This window comes from Lynx canadensis, chromosome A2 (assembly GCF_007474595.2).
Source record: "Lynx canadensis isolate LIC74 chromosome A2, mLynCan4.pri.v2, whole genome shotgun sequence".
Lineage (NCBI taxonomy): Eukaryota > Metazoa > Chordata > Mammalia > Carnivora > Felidae > Lynx > Lynx canadensis.
The window spans coordinates 2,255,305-2,268,368 of NC_044304.2; the positions used below are offsets into that span (position 1 = coordinate 2,255,305).

Here is a 13,064-nt window from a genome sequence, read left to right on the forward strand (position 1 = left end):
TTGTATTTGTTTCCTTCTTCTAATTTCAAAAAGGAATGAAAGAGATTCGCACGGGCCCCTGAAAGTGTCATGGGCAGAAAGCGTAAGCTGACCGAAAACCCCCATCCCTATGCAGTCAGTTGGCATTGACCCTTCCTGGCTGGCCCATTTCCGGCCCTCCCTCCTCCCGGCCCCACCACACCTACCTCGTGGTGACTCTGATTATCCTTGACCTCGAGCCATTTCATCATCACGCACTTGAGGGCCCCCTTCTGAGACAGAAGGCCTCCCTCCTCCAAAGTCTAGCTAGCCCGTGGACTTTGTTCCAAATTGGCCAGCCTTCCGTGGACGCCCCTTTCCTGGTCCGGGATCCCTGATCGTGCTGTGTTGGCTCTGTGCCCTCATTCCAGGGTGGCTCGTCTTTGTCCCTCACGGCCCCTGGGAAGGGTTCTGCTCGGTTCCCAAAACTTGGGCTTGTCTGGTATTTGCTCTTGATTTGACTGACCCCGTGCATTTTTGGCCAGACTCCCTCGGGAGTGATGCTGGGACCCCGCTCAGCGTGTCGCCGGACTGGGCCCACGGGGGCGTCACGTCTGCTCGCGGACGGTCAGATCTCGCAGGCGTTTTCTCACAGACAAAGCCCACACGTGGTGTTTGGCCACTTCGGGGACAAACTCTTTTCATCTGTAAGCATCCAACGACCCTTTTCTCGCGGCCACTGATCTGTCGAAGAAACCAGGTCATTTGTCCCGTATCCCAGCCTCCCGACTGGGCGAGTGGCCTCCCAGGCGTCGACTAACGTACTCCCTCCCCATTCCCCGGGACGCCTCAAGCTGATCTGTCTGGAAACGTGAGTGGACTTTCAGGACGCCGCTGTAAGCCCACCCGAGGACACGGAACGCTTGCTTGATTCTCGTCGTGCCGGTCCCCGTGTCCACGTCCCTCTCCAGGAGACACGTAGCCGAACGTCAAGTTCACTCTCTCTCTTTTGTGTTAACACTGATCCCTGGACGGAGGGGGCACCCGTCCGATTCGTCCATCACGAATTTCCCCCATGAGCCTTTCTCCTAATGGTCGTAGCGGCCATTGGAGAACATTCTTTAGACACAGCATTGGCCACGGCTAGAGCGGGGGGATAGCCTAGCGCTTTCATTTTCTCTGCATTTATTGCCTGGAATTACTCTATTTAAAAACCACTCAGAAGAACTGAAAGGGTCTTGAGGCGATATTCGCACACCCGTGTTTCCAGCCGCGTCATTCACAGCAGCCGGGACGCGGAAGCAGCCCGCGAGTCCAGTGATGGGTGACGGAGAAACTCGATGCGGTCCATGCACACGCTACAGTATCGTCCAGCCTTAAAAAGTTAAGACGTCCCGGGGCGTCTGGGTGGCTCAGGCGGTTGAGCGTCTGACTCTTGATTTCAGCTCGGGGCGCGATCTCGTGGTTCGTGGGCTCGACCTTGGGATTCTCTCCTCCCCTCTCTATCCCTCTCCTGCTCACCGTCTCTCGCTCAATAAATACACAAGCTTTTTTATTATTTTTTTTTTAATTTTTTTTTTCAACGTTTATTTATTTTTGGGACAGAGAGAGACAGAGCATGAACGGGGGAGGGGCAGAGAGAGAGGGAGACACAGAATCGGAAACAGGCTCCAGGCTCCGAGCCGTCAGCCCAGAGCCTGACGCGGGGCTCGAACTCGCGGACCGCGAGATCGTGACCTGGCTGAAGTCGGACGCTTAACCGACTGCGCCACCCAGGCGCCCCTACACAAGCTTTTTTAAAGAGTTAGGATATCCTGCCGCCTGCCACCACGTGGACGGATCCGGAGGCCACTGTGCGCGGTGACAGGAGCCGGACACAGAAGGACGCGTCCCGCGTGACCCCACGCACAGGGGCTCCCCAGAGGAGTCCCGTCCACAGAGACAGAGAGCGGATGGTGGGAGCCAGGGGTGGGGCGGGGGGCGGGGAGTCCGTGCTTCCTGGGGACAGGGTCTCGGGTCTGGGGAGATGGAAAGTTCCGGAGGCGGATGGCAGGGCGGCCGCACGACCGTGTGAACGCGCCTGACGCCGTCGAGCTGTGCGCTTAGAGACGGTGAAGATGATACGTTTTATGCTATGATTCGTATCACAATTAGTATCACAATCAACCCCACTGTCCACGAAATCCCCGTTGTCCACGAAAGCGAACCACAGTCTGCTCTCCTCTGTGTCTCTGACTCCTGGATGTCACTGCTCGATGCGCTTCCGTCCCTCACGCCACCGCCACCCCCACCGTGGCTCCGGCCAGGAGAGGCCTCCTGGGTCCTCGGACACGTCCCCACTCGCCCCGAAGAGTTCTCAGCCGGGCACAGACAGCCGCCGTTAGCTCCTCCCGCCCTCGCCCAGCCCCAACCCTGCACCCGGCCATTTCTCCAAGGAGCCCTGCTGCTGCTTTTTCATGGGAAGTGATATTCCGGGACCACAACCTGACCACAAAGTGAGGCAACAAGTTGCGAAACGAGGACAGTGAACTCCCGTGAACCCTTTATCTATAGGTCAGGGACTCACCAACGACCTGTGCTGACCTGTTTTGGCAAAGGGAGTTGTACCGGCACGTGGCCGGTCCATTTACATATTGTCCCTGCCCACTTCTGCTGCAACAGCAGCGTTGGGTAATTGGTTTTGTTTTTTTTTTTTTTATTTTTTTAAAAATTGAGAGACAGAGAGAGACAGAGCACGAGCAAGGGAGGGGCCGAGAGACGGGGAGACACAGAATCGGAAGCAGGGTCCAGGCTCCGAGCCGTCAGCACAGAGCCCGAGGCGGGGCTCGAACTCACGGACCGCGAGATCGTGACCTGAGCCGAAGTCGGACGCTCAGCCGACGGAGCCCCCCCCCCCGGCGCCCCCCGCAGAGTTGAGTCATTGTGACAGAGACTGGCCCACAAAGCTGAAAATAGTTACTATTTGGCCCCTCGCAGAAAAAGTCGAACTCCCAGAGCTAGATCCGCCCGTGGTTAACCTCTTGCTTGGGGTCTCTCCACACACGTTGTCTAAGAACATATGATATGTTCCATAGAAAATCTTTTCCTCCATTTTCCCAAATGGTTTGAGAGTGAGTCGGACACATCACGAACCTTTCCTCCAAAACGCCACGCGTTGTCAATGAACGGACCCCTCTTGTGGTCTAAGCGAGGGCGATGGTCAAGTTTGGGGAATGCGGCAGTGAGAGACTGATGTCAGTTGATAGGCAGCCCGAGTGAAAATCGCGTCGGTTGTCCCCGGATTGTCCTTCACAGCACCTTTCCCCCACACTGGCGTCCCCCACACTGGCGTCTGGGACTCCCTCACTGCCCTTAATTCCACGAATCCTGGATCGCTTGTCATCCACAACAGCGCAGGCTTCTCTTTGTCCCACAACCTTTCGTGACCGCGACTCTTTGGAAAGTGTACGGGTCAGTCATTCTGTGGGATGTGCCTCAGGGCGAGTCTGTCCGCTGGCACACACCCCCGGCGGGAATATCCGAGCAGTGACCGGTCCCCGTCACCTGGGTGACGCCTGGGTGGCTCGGTTGGTTAAGCGTCCGACTTCGGCTCAGGTCACGATCTCACGGTCCCGTGGGTTCGAGCCCCGCGTCGGGCTCTGTGCCGATGGCTCGGAGCCTGGAGCCTGCCTCGGGTTCTGTGTCTCCCTCTCTCTCTCTCTGCCCCTTCTCCGCTCATGCTCTGTCTCCGTGTCTCAAAAATGAATAAACGTTAAAAAAAAAAAAAAAAGAAAAGAAGAAAAAGTGATCCGTGGGAAGATACTTTGAGATTATGCAAATGCCCTGCTCCCAGTGATCCCACGCATTTAACTCCCAGTGTCGACTCTTGCCTGGGCCAGTTATTGCTGGAGAGGTCACAAAGAGATGACTGTTCTGACACCATTATTGGGGGGACGTCTACTGGTGGAGCTGCAGGATATGGAAAGAGTCTTCTTTTCTTTTTTTCTTTCCCCTAATCGGTTTTATTGGGATAAACCGCACTTGAACATAAAATTGACCATCTTAACCACTTCCAATGCCCAGTTCAGTGGCGTTAAACGATCCCCAATGCTGTGCAGCCGTCCATCTCTTGTGAAACTGAACTCTGTCCCCATCGAACACTGGCTGTCCCCCCCTCCCCGCCCCCCTGGCGCCCAACCACTACTTTGAGTCTCTCTCAATTTTAACTTCGCTCAGTACCGATGCCCAGATCGCTCCAGGCTTGGCCAGCAGCCGCCCTGTCAGGCCGGCCCCTGTGTCTCTGACAGGTCCCCGCCCTGACTTCCTGGCACACCATGAACTTCCAGGGTCGCGTGGCACTCTCCCTGCCCCGCTCCCGGAATCAGCCATTTCTCCCAGGAGCCCTGGAGGCGATATTCAAAAGCCAAGATCTGATCTAAGGGCTAGATGTAACTGTTGGTATTGGCTGGTCTCAGTGGACAGAGTTATGAAACGGGTTTTTGTCTAAATCATCACGGGGCCCGGGGCGCCAGGGTGGCTCAGTAGGTTAAGCATCCGACTCTTGGTTTCGGCTCAGGTCATGATCTCACCGTTCGTGAGTTCAAGCCCCACATTGGGCTCTGTGCTGATGGTGTGGAGGCTGCGTGGCATTCTCTCTCTCTGTCTCGCTCAAGATAAAGAAACTTAAAGAAATGAAATAAAGTAAATCGTCACGGTCCTCGCTGATACTTTCCCTCCAGGCCTGTTTCGTGTGCTCTCCTCTCCATGTTGACGTCTTATATGCTCCTCTGTGAACACCTGCTTCTTCTTCTTTTTTTTTTTTTAATGTTTATTTATTCTTGAGACAGAGACAGAGCGTGAACAGGGGAGGGGCAGAGAGAGAGGGAGACACAGAATCGGAAACAGACTCCAGGCTCCGAGCCGTCAGCACAGAGCCCGACGCGGGGCTCGAACTCACGGACCGCGAGATCGTGACCTGAGCCGAAGTCGGACGTTCAACCGACTGAGCCCCCCAGGCGCCCCAAGACCTGCTTCTTACTAACATCAGTACCCTCGCTACTTTGCTCAGTCCCATAATGCACGTGAGACTTTCAGAATGACTACACCCTGCCAGTCCTGAAAACAAATGCACTAAACAACATCTTTTTTTTTTTTTTTTTTTTGGTCAGTTCCTTTTGTCTTTAGAAAAAGTGTCGTGCCCAAAGGTTGCACGGGCTGGTTCTCCTCTATTTCTGGGCGGTCATGGTTTTCATCTGAAACACAGTGCGTTTCACCTGTGTTCTGCTTCCGATACACATCCTGGAGCTTTTCCCCTGCACCCTTGTTGAGTTAATTTCATTGTAAACTGTGGCAAGTATTCTCAGAGCTTGAAAACTATGAGGAATGCCCATAGGGTGTCAGTCCCACCGCTGTCCATTTATTTCAACTCTACCCGCCCCCCTACCCCCCGCAGGGAACCAATTTCACGGGTTCCTGGTTTATCTGTCCCGTGTGGCTTTTGCAAAAGCAAGCAGATCGGGGCCTTATTTCCCCTTCTTTGCTTTGCAGCAGGTAGCATCCTACGTGTAGCCTTTTGTATCCCCCGCCCCCGCCCCCGCCCCCTTAACCATACGTCGTGGAGGCCATGCCCATCCACTCACTCACGTTCACAGCCGTGTGGCACCCCAGGCTACGTGCAGCGTCGCTCACCGGCCTCTCTCCTGGGTGCAGACGTTGGGGTTGCTTCTAATATTTTGCATTTACCAACAACAATGAGTAACCATTCGCATGCATACTTTGGGCAGGTTTCTAGAGGGGGGATGGCTCTTTTGTAGCATGGGGATAATCATGAGATTAAATAAGGTATGGTGTGCATAGGGCCTTCCACTAGGCGGCAGGTAATTCGTGGCAGAAGGTCATTGTTGGATAGCTTGGCCTTGTGAGTCAAACCCTGCTCTCTCATACCATTTACTTTGGTCCTGAATTCGCTCTCTGAGACCGGGGTCCGAGTTGCAGCTGGAGTGGGGCTTAGGCGGAGGCCCGGCTCAACTAGCATTGGGGCTCAGCTTGAGATCAGAGTTCAGTTCTGGGCCAGGTGTCAGCCAGAGTCAGGGTTGTGGTCAGTCTATGGTCACCCACTCAGCCAAGGTCAGGGTTCAGCCAGGGATCGGGGGTCAGCCTAGGATTAGGGCTGAGCCTGGGCTCAGGGCTCAGTCCAGGATCAGGGCTCAGTCTGGGATCAGGGCTCGGTCCAAGGTCAGGGTTAAGCCCAGGATCATGGCTGAGCCTGGGCTCAGGGCTCAATTCGGCTTTAGGGCTGAGCCTGAGATCAGGGCTCGGTCTAGGATCAGGGCTCAGGGCAGGATTAGGGCTCAGTCCAGGATCAGGGCTCAGTGCAGGATCAGGGACCATTTCAAGGTCCAGGCTCAGCATCAGGACACACAGCGTGTCTCTCTGTGAATGTGCCTGAGTTCGGTGGTTCCTTGTGAAGTTGAGGCTGAGGCTCAGTGCTCAGCTATTCGGGGGTGCTCCCTGGCATGTCCCCCTGCCCCAGCCTCACACCCCCACTGCCTGGGCAGCCCTTGTTCCCACAACCTCCTCCTCAGACCTGTTTCTGCTTGGTCACCTCCAGTGAGAAGATGCTCCTGAGTCCCCAGGCAGCACCTCTGTCTGCGGCTCCCGGTACCTGCCCTGCTCCCAGGGCTGAACACTGAACAAAGGGAAGGGGTGCAGGCTGGTCCGCCCTCGGCCCCAGTCTCGTGACCGCCGAGACTTATGGGGATGTTGGAGCCCCTCGTAGCTACGCCTCCCCGACTCGGATTCCCCAGGACCGGCTGGACTCGTGCCCCACCCCCCGCCCCTCCCCCACCTGGTGCCCATGCCCCAGTCCTCAGCATCTCCAGGTGAGTCGGCCTGAGTGGGCCAGGATAGACATGAGGGGGTGAGCTCCCACTTTTCCTATGAGCCCCGCCCCTCCCCATCCAGGGGTGAGGGGAGCAGCCCCAGCTCAGGCACAGGAGAGGCAATCCCGAGGGTCCCGGCCGAGACCTACGCGTGCGCCTGTCTGGGTGTTTACCTCCCGCTGCGTGTTCTCCTGGGCGACTGGGGACGGCTGGCCTCAGTTTCCCCTTCTGTGGACAGTGTACCACAGGCCGGGCCTGGCTCTGTCATGGGAACAGAATGTGCCTATGCCTTCCAGGAGGTATCTGGGGGTGTGCGCAGCCACTTAACACACTTATTAAGCACCTACTGTGTGCCAGGCAGGCTTGGAGCGGTTGAGGAGAATGACGGGGTCCTGGAGGGGGTAGCTTGACGGGGGGGGGGGCAGGGGAGCCGCCCAGCCCGGGAAAGGGGCCCATTTCCCCTCCCCTCTGGGGCCCTCGCCCCTCCCTGGGCTCTCGGGGTGGGGGTGGGGGTGGGGCGCACCACCGGGGGGGGGGGGCAAAGATAGGGTCTCGCGGCAGGGGGCAACCGCAGCACCCTCCCGGAGCCGGGGTGGGAGCCGACCGTTGGGATGCCCCTCCCCGTCCCCGGCCTCACCCCCGGCCTGGGGCGGGGGGTACCTCGAACATAACAGGAAATTTCAAATAACAGGAAACCGAGGCCCGGCGAGTGGCTCCACCCTGCCCCGGGGGTGAGCCACCCCGGGGCCTCAGTCCGTCCCAGGGGACCGCCATGAACGGCTCGGGGTCCCCGGCCGAGGCCCCCGAGTCCTGCCAGCGGCTGGCGGCCGGCGGGCACAGCCGGCTCATCGCCCTGCACTACAACCACTCGGGCCGGCTGGCGGGGCGCGGCGGGCCCGAGGAGGGCGGCCTGGGGGTCCTGCGGGGGCTCTTCGTGGCCGTGAGCTGCCTGGTGGTCCTGGAGAACCTGCTGGTGCTGCTGGCCATCGTGAGCCGCATGCGGTCCCGGCGCTGGGTGTACTACTGCCTGGTGAACATCACGCTCAGCGACCTGCTCACCGGCGCGGCCTACCTGGCCAACGTCCTGCTGTCGGGGGCGCGCACCTTCCTCCTGGCGCCCACCGAGTGGTTCCTGCGCGAGGGCCTGCTGTTCATGGCGCTGGCCGCCTCCACCTTCAGCCTGCTGTTCACGGCGGCCGAGCGCTTCGCCACCATGGTGCGGCCGGTGGCCAAGAGCGGGGCCGGCAAGACGGGCCGCGTCTACGGCTTCATCGGGCTCTGCTGGCTGCTGGCCGTCCTCCTGGGCCTGCTGCCGCTGCTCGGCTGGAACTGCGTGTGCTCCTTCCGGCGCTGCTCTAGCCTGCTCCCGCTCTACGCCAAGGAGTACATCCTCTTCTGCGTGGCGGTCTTCGCCTGCATCCTGGCCGCCATCACGGTGCTCTACGGGGCCATCTTCCGGGTGGTGCAGGCCAACGGGCAGAAGGCCTCCCGGGTGCTGGCCCGCCGCAAGGCCCGCCGGCTGCTCGAGACGGTGCTCATGATCCTGGCGGCCTTCCTGGTGTGCTGGGGCCCGCTCTTCGGCCTGCTGCTGGCCGACGTCTTCAGCTCCAACGACTGGGCGCGGGAGTACCTGCGGGGCATGGACTGGATCCTGGCGCTGGCCGTGCTCAACTCCGCGGTCAACCCGCTCATCTACTCCTTCCGCAGCCGCGAGGTGTGCCAGGCCGTGCTGGGCTTTCTCTGCTGCGGGTGTCTCAGGCTGGGCCTGCGGGGGCCCGGGGACTGCCTGGCCAAGGCCGCCGAGGCCCACTCTGAGGCCTCCACCACCGACAGCTCGCTGAGGCCGCGGGACAGCTTTCGGGGCTCCCGGTCGCTCAGCTTTCGGATGCGAGAGCCCCTGTCCAGCATCTCCAGCGTGCGGAGCATCTGAGCCGGTGCCCGCGGGGTGCTTCTCTGGGCCCGCGGGACACCCGGGAGGGGTGGGCCGGCGGGGGGCGGGGGAGGGGGGTGCCGGGAGTGCGCAGGGAGCAGGGGGTCCTGACGGAGAGGCGGGAGCGGGGCGGCCAGCGGGGGTGCGTCCCGAGGCCCCGTGGTCGTCCCCACGGGCGCCCGGGCCTGCTGATGCCCAGCAGGTGTCCCGTGGCCTCCCTGGAGGAGGTGACTGCTCACGGGGGCGGGGAGGGTCCCGGAGAGGGCATGAGCGTCTCTGCTGTGTATGCCCCCGGCTCCCGGGTGATTCTGGGGAGTCCCAGCCCCCCCCCCCCCCGCCGGCCTGGGGGGGGGGGGGGGGGGCTCCCGGGCTTAGAGGGGGCGGCTGGGGGGCTGATGTCCTGGCAACACGGAAGCTCAGTGATGGTTTGTCCCGGCCTCCCTCTCATTCACGCGTGGGCAGGGGGACGACGGCGCGGGGCTGTGGGCCGGCCGGCGGCGTGCAAGGAGGTGTGCCCGCGGCCAGGGAGGGCCGTGGGGCTGTGTGGATCTGGGGTGTGGTTGTGAGGGCGAGCGGCAGGGTGTGGACGAGAGTGTGTGTGAGGGAGGGAGGCGGGCACAGACCGGGGCGTGGCGACAGTGTGGGCTGGCCTGTCTGCTCGTGCACAGACCCCCTCCGTGTGTGTGTGTGTGTGTGTGTGTGCGCGTGTGTGCAAGCATGAGAGCCTCTGGGGCTGCCAGGTGGGGCCCCCGCCCCTCCCGCTCACTTCCCCTTTCCCTGCCCCATCCCTCATCTTGGGCCCTCCCGGTCTCTTCCCCGCCTCTGGCCTCTGCCCCCTGTGGGGGCCCCATCTGGGGGCTAACCTGGCCCTCCCGACCTCAGGGAATTGCCCACTCCTCTAGAGTTCCCGTTATTTATTATTAGTTTTTAAAGTTTACTTCTCTCATAGTTATACAGCCCTAATAGCTTTCTCTTTTCCATCTTCTGACTTTTTTTTTTTTAAAGTAGGCTCCACGCCCAGCATGGAACCTAACGGGGGGCTCGAACCCGTGACCCCGAGATCCAGACCTGCGCTGAGATCAAGGGCCGGATGTTCAACCGACCGAGCCACGCGGGCGCCCCTGGGGTTCCCTTTAGCACTAACTGCCTTGTCCTTCCCTCCTGTGACATGGGCCCATCACGGATGGGACCCTGGGAGGAGGCGCTTGCCAGGGCACGTGGTAGGAAGGCGCGGCCCATTCCGGGAGCCCCCGTGGCTGTTGAGCACTTGGTAAGTGGTCAGCGCCACGGGCAACCGAACTCAGTTTGGGTTTGAACAGCCCGTGCGTGACACCCGCAGCCAGCACATTGGACAGCGCAGGGCTACGGCCCTCAAGACGTGGGCCACTTTCAGCTGGGAGGAAGTTCCCTCTCTCTCCCTCCTTCCAGGCAAGCCCCTGCCTGCAAATCTTCCTGCCTCTGTCTTGCCACGTTCCTGGGGGCAGCACCTGCCTGCCGCGTGGGCACAGGACAGCTCTTCTCTGACCTCGGTTTCCCCTGTGCACGAGGAGGGGTGAGGCGACTGGAAACTCCGCCGCACCGCCCCGCGCGCCACGGCTAGCCGAGGGGCGGCTGTTTACAGTTAACGAAAATGAAATGAAATTTTGAAATTCACCTTCTCGGTGCCTCGGTCGGCTGGAGGTGCCGCGTCTCAGTGGCACAGCCCGAGGGGCTTTATAGACACTCGTTCCCTCGTGGTTCTGGAGGCCGGAGCCTCTGGGGCTCCGAGGTGGAATCCGTACCATGCTCTCTCCTAGATTCTGGTGGTTTGCTGGAATCTTCCGTGTCCCCCGGCCCGTGGAAGCGTCCTCCCGAGCTCTGCCTCCACGTGGCGCTCTCCCTGGGTGTCCGTGCCCGAATGCCTTCTTTCTCTAAGGACACCGAACGACCTCATTTTTAACGTGATCACCTCTGTAAAGACGCTGTCTCCAAACACAGTCTCATTCTGAGGACTCAGACGTGAGCTCTGAGGGGGACACAGTTCAGCCCATAACGTCCGGTCGCGCCAGGCACGTTTTAAGCGCTCCATAGTGACGTGTGGCTTGTGGCCACTGTCCGGGGTGGTGTAGACGCAGGACATTTCCATCATCACAGAGATTTCTGTTGCACAGAAACTCCAGGCATGTGTCCAGGTGCACAATAAACTGGGATATTCTTACATTTTTCCGACTCTTATTGTCACGTTTATGGGTGATGGCAGCAACCTGGCTGGCTGATGGCAGGGTCTTGGTGGAATCTGCGGTGAGTGGAGCCTGGGCCATCCACCTTGAACCTGCCAGCCCGTGCTCTGGGCCCGCGTGAACCGGTCCCACTGCCCCTTCGGGTCTCAGCTTTAGGACCGCCTCCTCCAGGGAGTCTGCCCTGATTTCCCCTCCTGCCTAGGTCGCCTCTCAGCTCCCACAGCTGCTTGCGCGTCCCACGCTGACGGCGGCTGTGCCCGCTTCTGGTCACTCATCCGTCTCCTCCCCTGGACTGTCAGCTCTGGGGGGGGGGGGCGGAGACGGTGGCAGTGTCTGGGTCACTGGTGTGACCAGAGCTCCGAGAGAACTGGACCCGACAGCACGCCTCCCTCGGAGCCTCAGAAACCTCTTCCTCTCCCTCTTCCCCACCCCAGGCCTCCCCCCTGACTGTCCCCAAGACAGCAGTACTGTCCCCAAGAATCCTGACTTCTGCCGTCTGTAACCTGCTATCATTTTCCGGCTTTGCCACACACCACGGGCCTCAGCTTCCTCCTGTAAAACGAGGATATTGATGGCCCCTGGCCTCCGGACATGCTGATAAGGTGAGGCCCATAGAGGCCCTCAAACGATCATGTGCGTGTTTTTACATGAACGGCAGTAGGAACAAAGCCTCATATATATTACTCAGTGCCTGACACGCTGCTCTCCTCCCTCGTTCATCAACTCGCTGGGCCCTCAGAAGCCCTCTAGGAGGCAAACGCCACCATCAGCCCCATTTTACAGATGGAGAAACTGAGGACCAGAGAGCTTAGGGGATGTACCCAAGGCCACACGCCTCAGAAGGGGCAGAGCTGGGGTGGCAGGCAGCTGGCGTCTCGATCCCTGCTTGTTAGGGATTACTTGAACCTCTCCATTTCCCAGGCGGGAAAACTATGGCTCAGGGGAGGAGGCGGTGTGAGCCGCTCCACGGCCCAGGCCTCGTCACCCGAGCCAAGTTCAGGCCCCTTTCTCCGGCTGTCTCTGGGTGAGTGTGTGTGTATCTTGTGCGTTCATAGCCTGACCTGGAAGAACGGGGGCACATGGCAGAAGCAGGGACGAAAGGCACATGGGCCAGAATGAGTTTCGGGGTGGGGGGGGCATTGGAGCTCTCACTTCCCATTCATTCCACTCATTCGTTCATTCACTTAACCAGTGTGTCAGGCTCTACTCTGGGCATTGGGGTTCCGCCCACAGACACCTTGGTGCCTGCCCCCACAAAGGTCCCACTCTGGTTAGGGGTGACAAACGCCAGGCAGGAAGGTGTTAGCCTTGCAGGAGGGTGGGGGGGAGGGATAGGAGAGGCAGCAGCCGGGAGGCTGCACGAGCTGGTGCATTCTCACATCAGCGCTTACTGAGCCCTTAATGTGTGCTGAGCTCTTTCTGAGTCAGTTCCCCTGGGGACCATCTTACTGAATTCTTACCCCTGGCGGGGGGGGGGGGGGTGGCTGGGAAAAGGGCATCTGATTATTTGTCATCATATCGGGTGGCTGAGGAAACTGAGGTTCTGCGAGGTGAAGCAATTTGCCCAAGGTCACACAGCTGGGAAGGGTGGGCCGGCACTGAGACTTGATTCCAGAATTCTATCAGTCAGCACACAGGTCGCCTCGCACCTGGGGCAGAACGGGGGGTCCCCCAAGTCCTTCAGGAGCCGTATTGAAGCCTGGATGTCAACTCACTGGGGGGCAGGGCCTTCTTGTTCGGCACCTTGTGGCCTCAGTCTTCCCATCTGTACCCTCACACAGGGGGTATGAGTTATGGATGTTCCTTAAGACCCCTCGCAGGCAGACAGTGCGATCTTAAGGTTGCCAGATTCGAAAAAAGCAAATACGGGACACCCAGTTAAATATAATGAACAACGAACTTCAAATGATTTTTTTTTTTTTTTACTATGAATATGCCCCAAATACGAATAAGCCTAAGTAGAAATCATCCTATCACCGACCCTGCACAAACTCCAGGCTCCAGACTACAAGTCCCATAACCCACTGTACCATCCCTTTAGGAAACTTCTATCATGATTTCTTTCTTCTTGTTTCATTCATTCATCCCCAAACGGTA

General features: G+C 59.4%; 1 protein-coding gene across 4 annotated transcripts; it reads left to right on the plus strand.

Annotated features, from left to right (window-relative positions):
- Nucleotides 1-7,507: 7,507 nt before the first annotated feature.
- Nucleotides 7,508-10,950, plus strand: S1PR4 (sphingosine-1-phosphate receptor 4). 4 transcript variants are annotated; one of them, XM_030298333.1, is made up of 2 exons: nt 7,508-8,532; nt 9,754-10,950. In XM_030298333.1, exons 1-2 carry the CDS (start codon nt 7,591-7,593, stop codon nt 9,754-9,756), a joined length of 945 nt encoding a protein of 314 aa, XP_030154193.1. In that variant the 5' UTR covers nt 7,508-7,590; the 3' UTR covers nt 9,757-10,950. The 4 variants fall into 4 exon arrangements, with proteins under 4 accessions (XP_030154193.1, XP_030154183.1, XP_030154173.1 ...); XM_030298323.1 differs by having other exon boundaries at nt 9,757-10,950; XM_030298313.1 differs by having other exon boundaries at nt 7,512-8,752.
- The last annotated feature ends 2,114 nt before the right edge of the window (nt 10,951-13,064 follow it).

Excerpts from the sequence above, each read along its gene's own strand:
- S1PR4 (XM_030298313.1), top strand. The coding sequence starts at position 7,591 with ATGAACGGCTCGGGGTCCCCGGCCGAGGCCCCCGAGTCCTGCCAGCGG.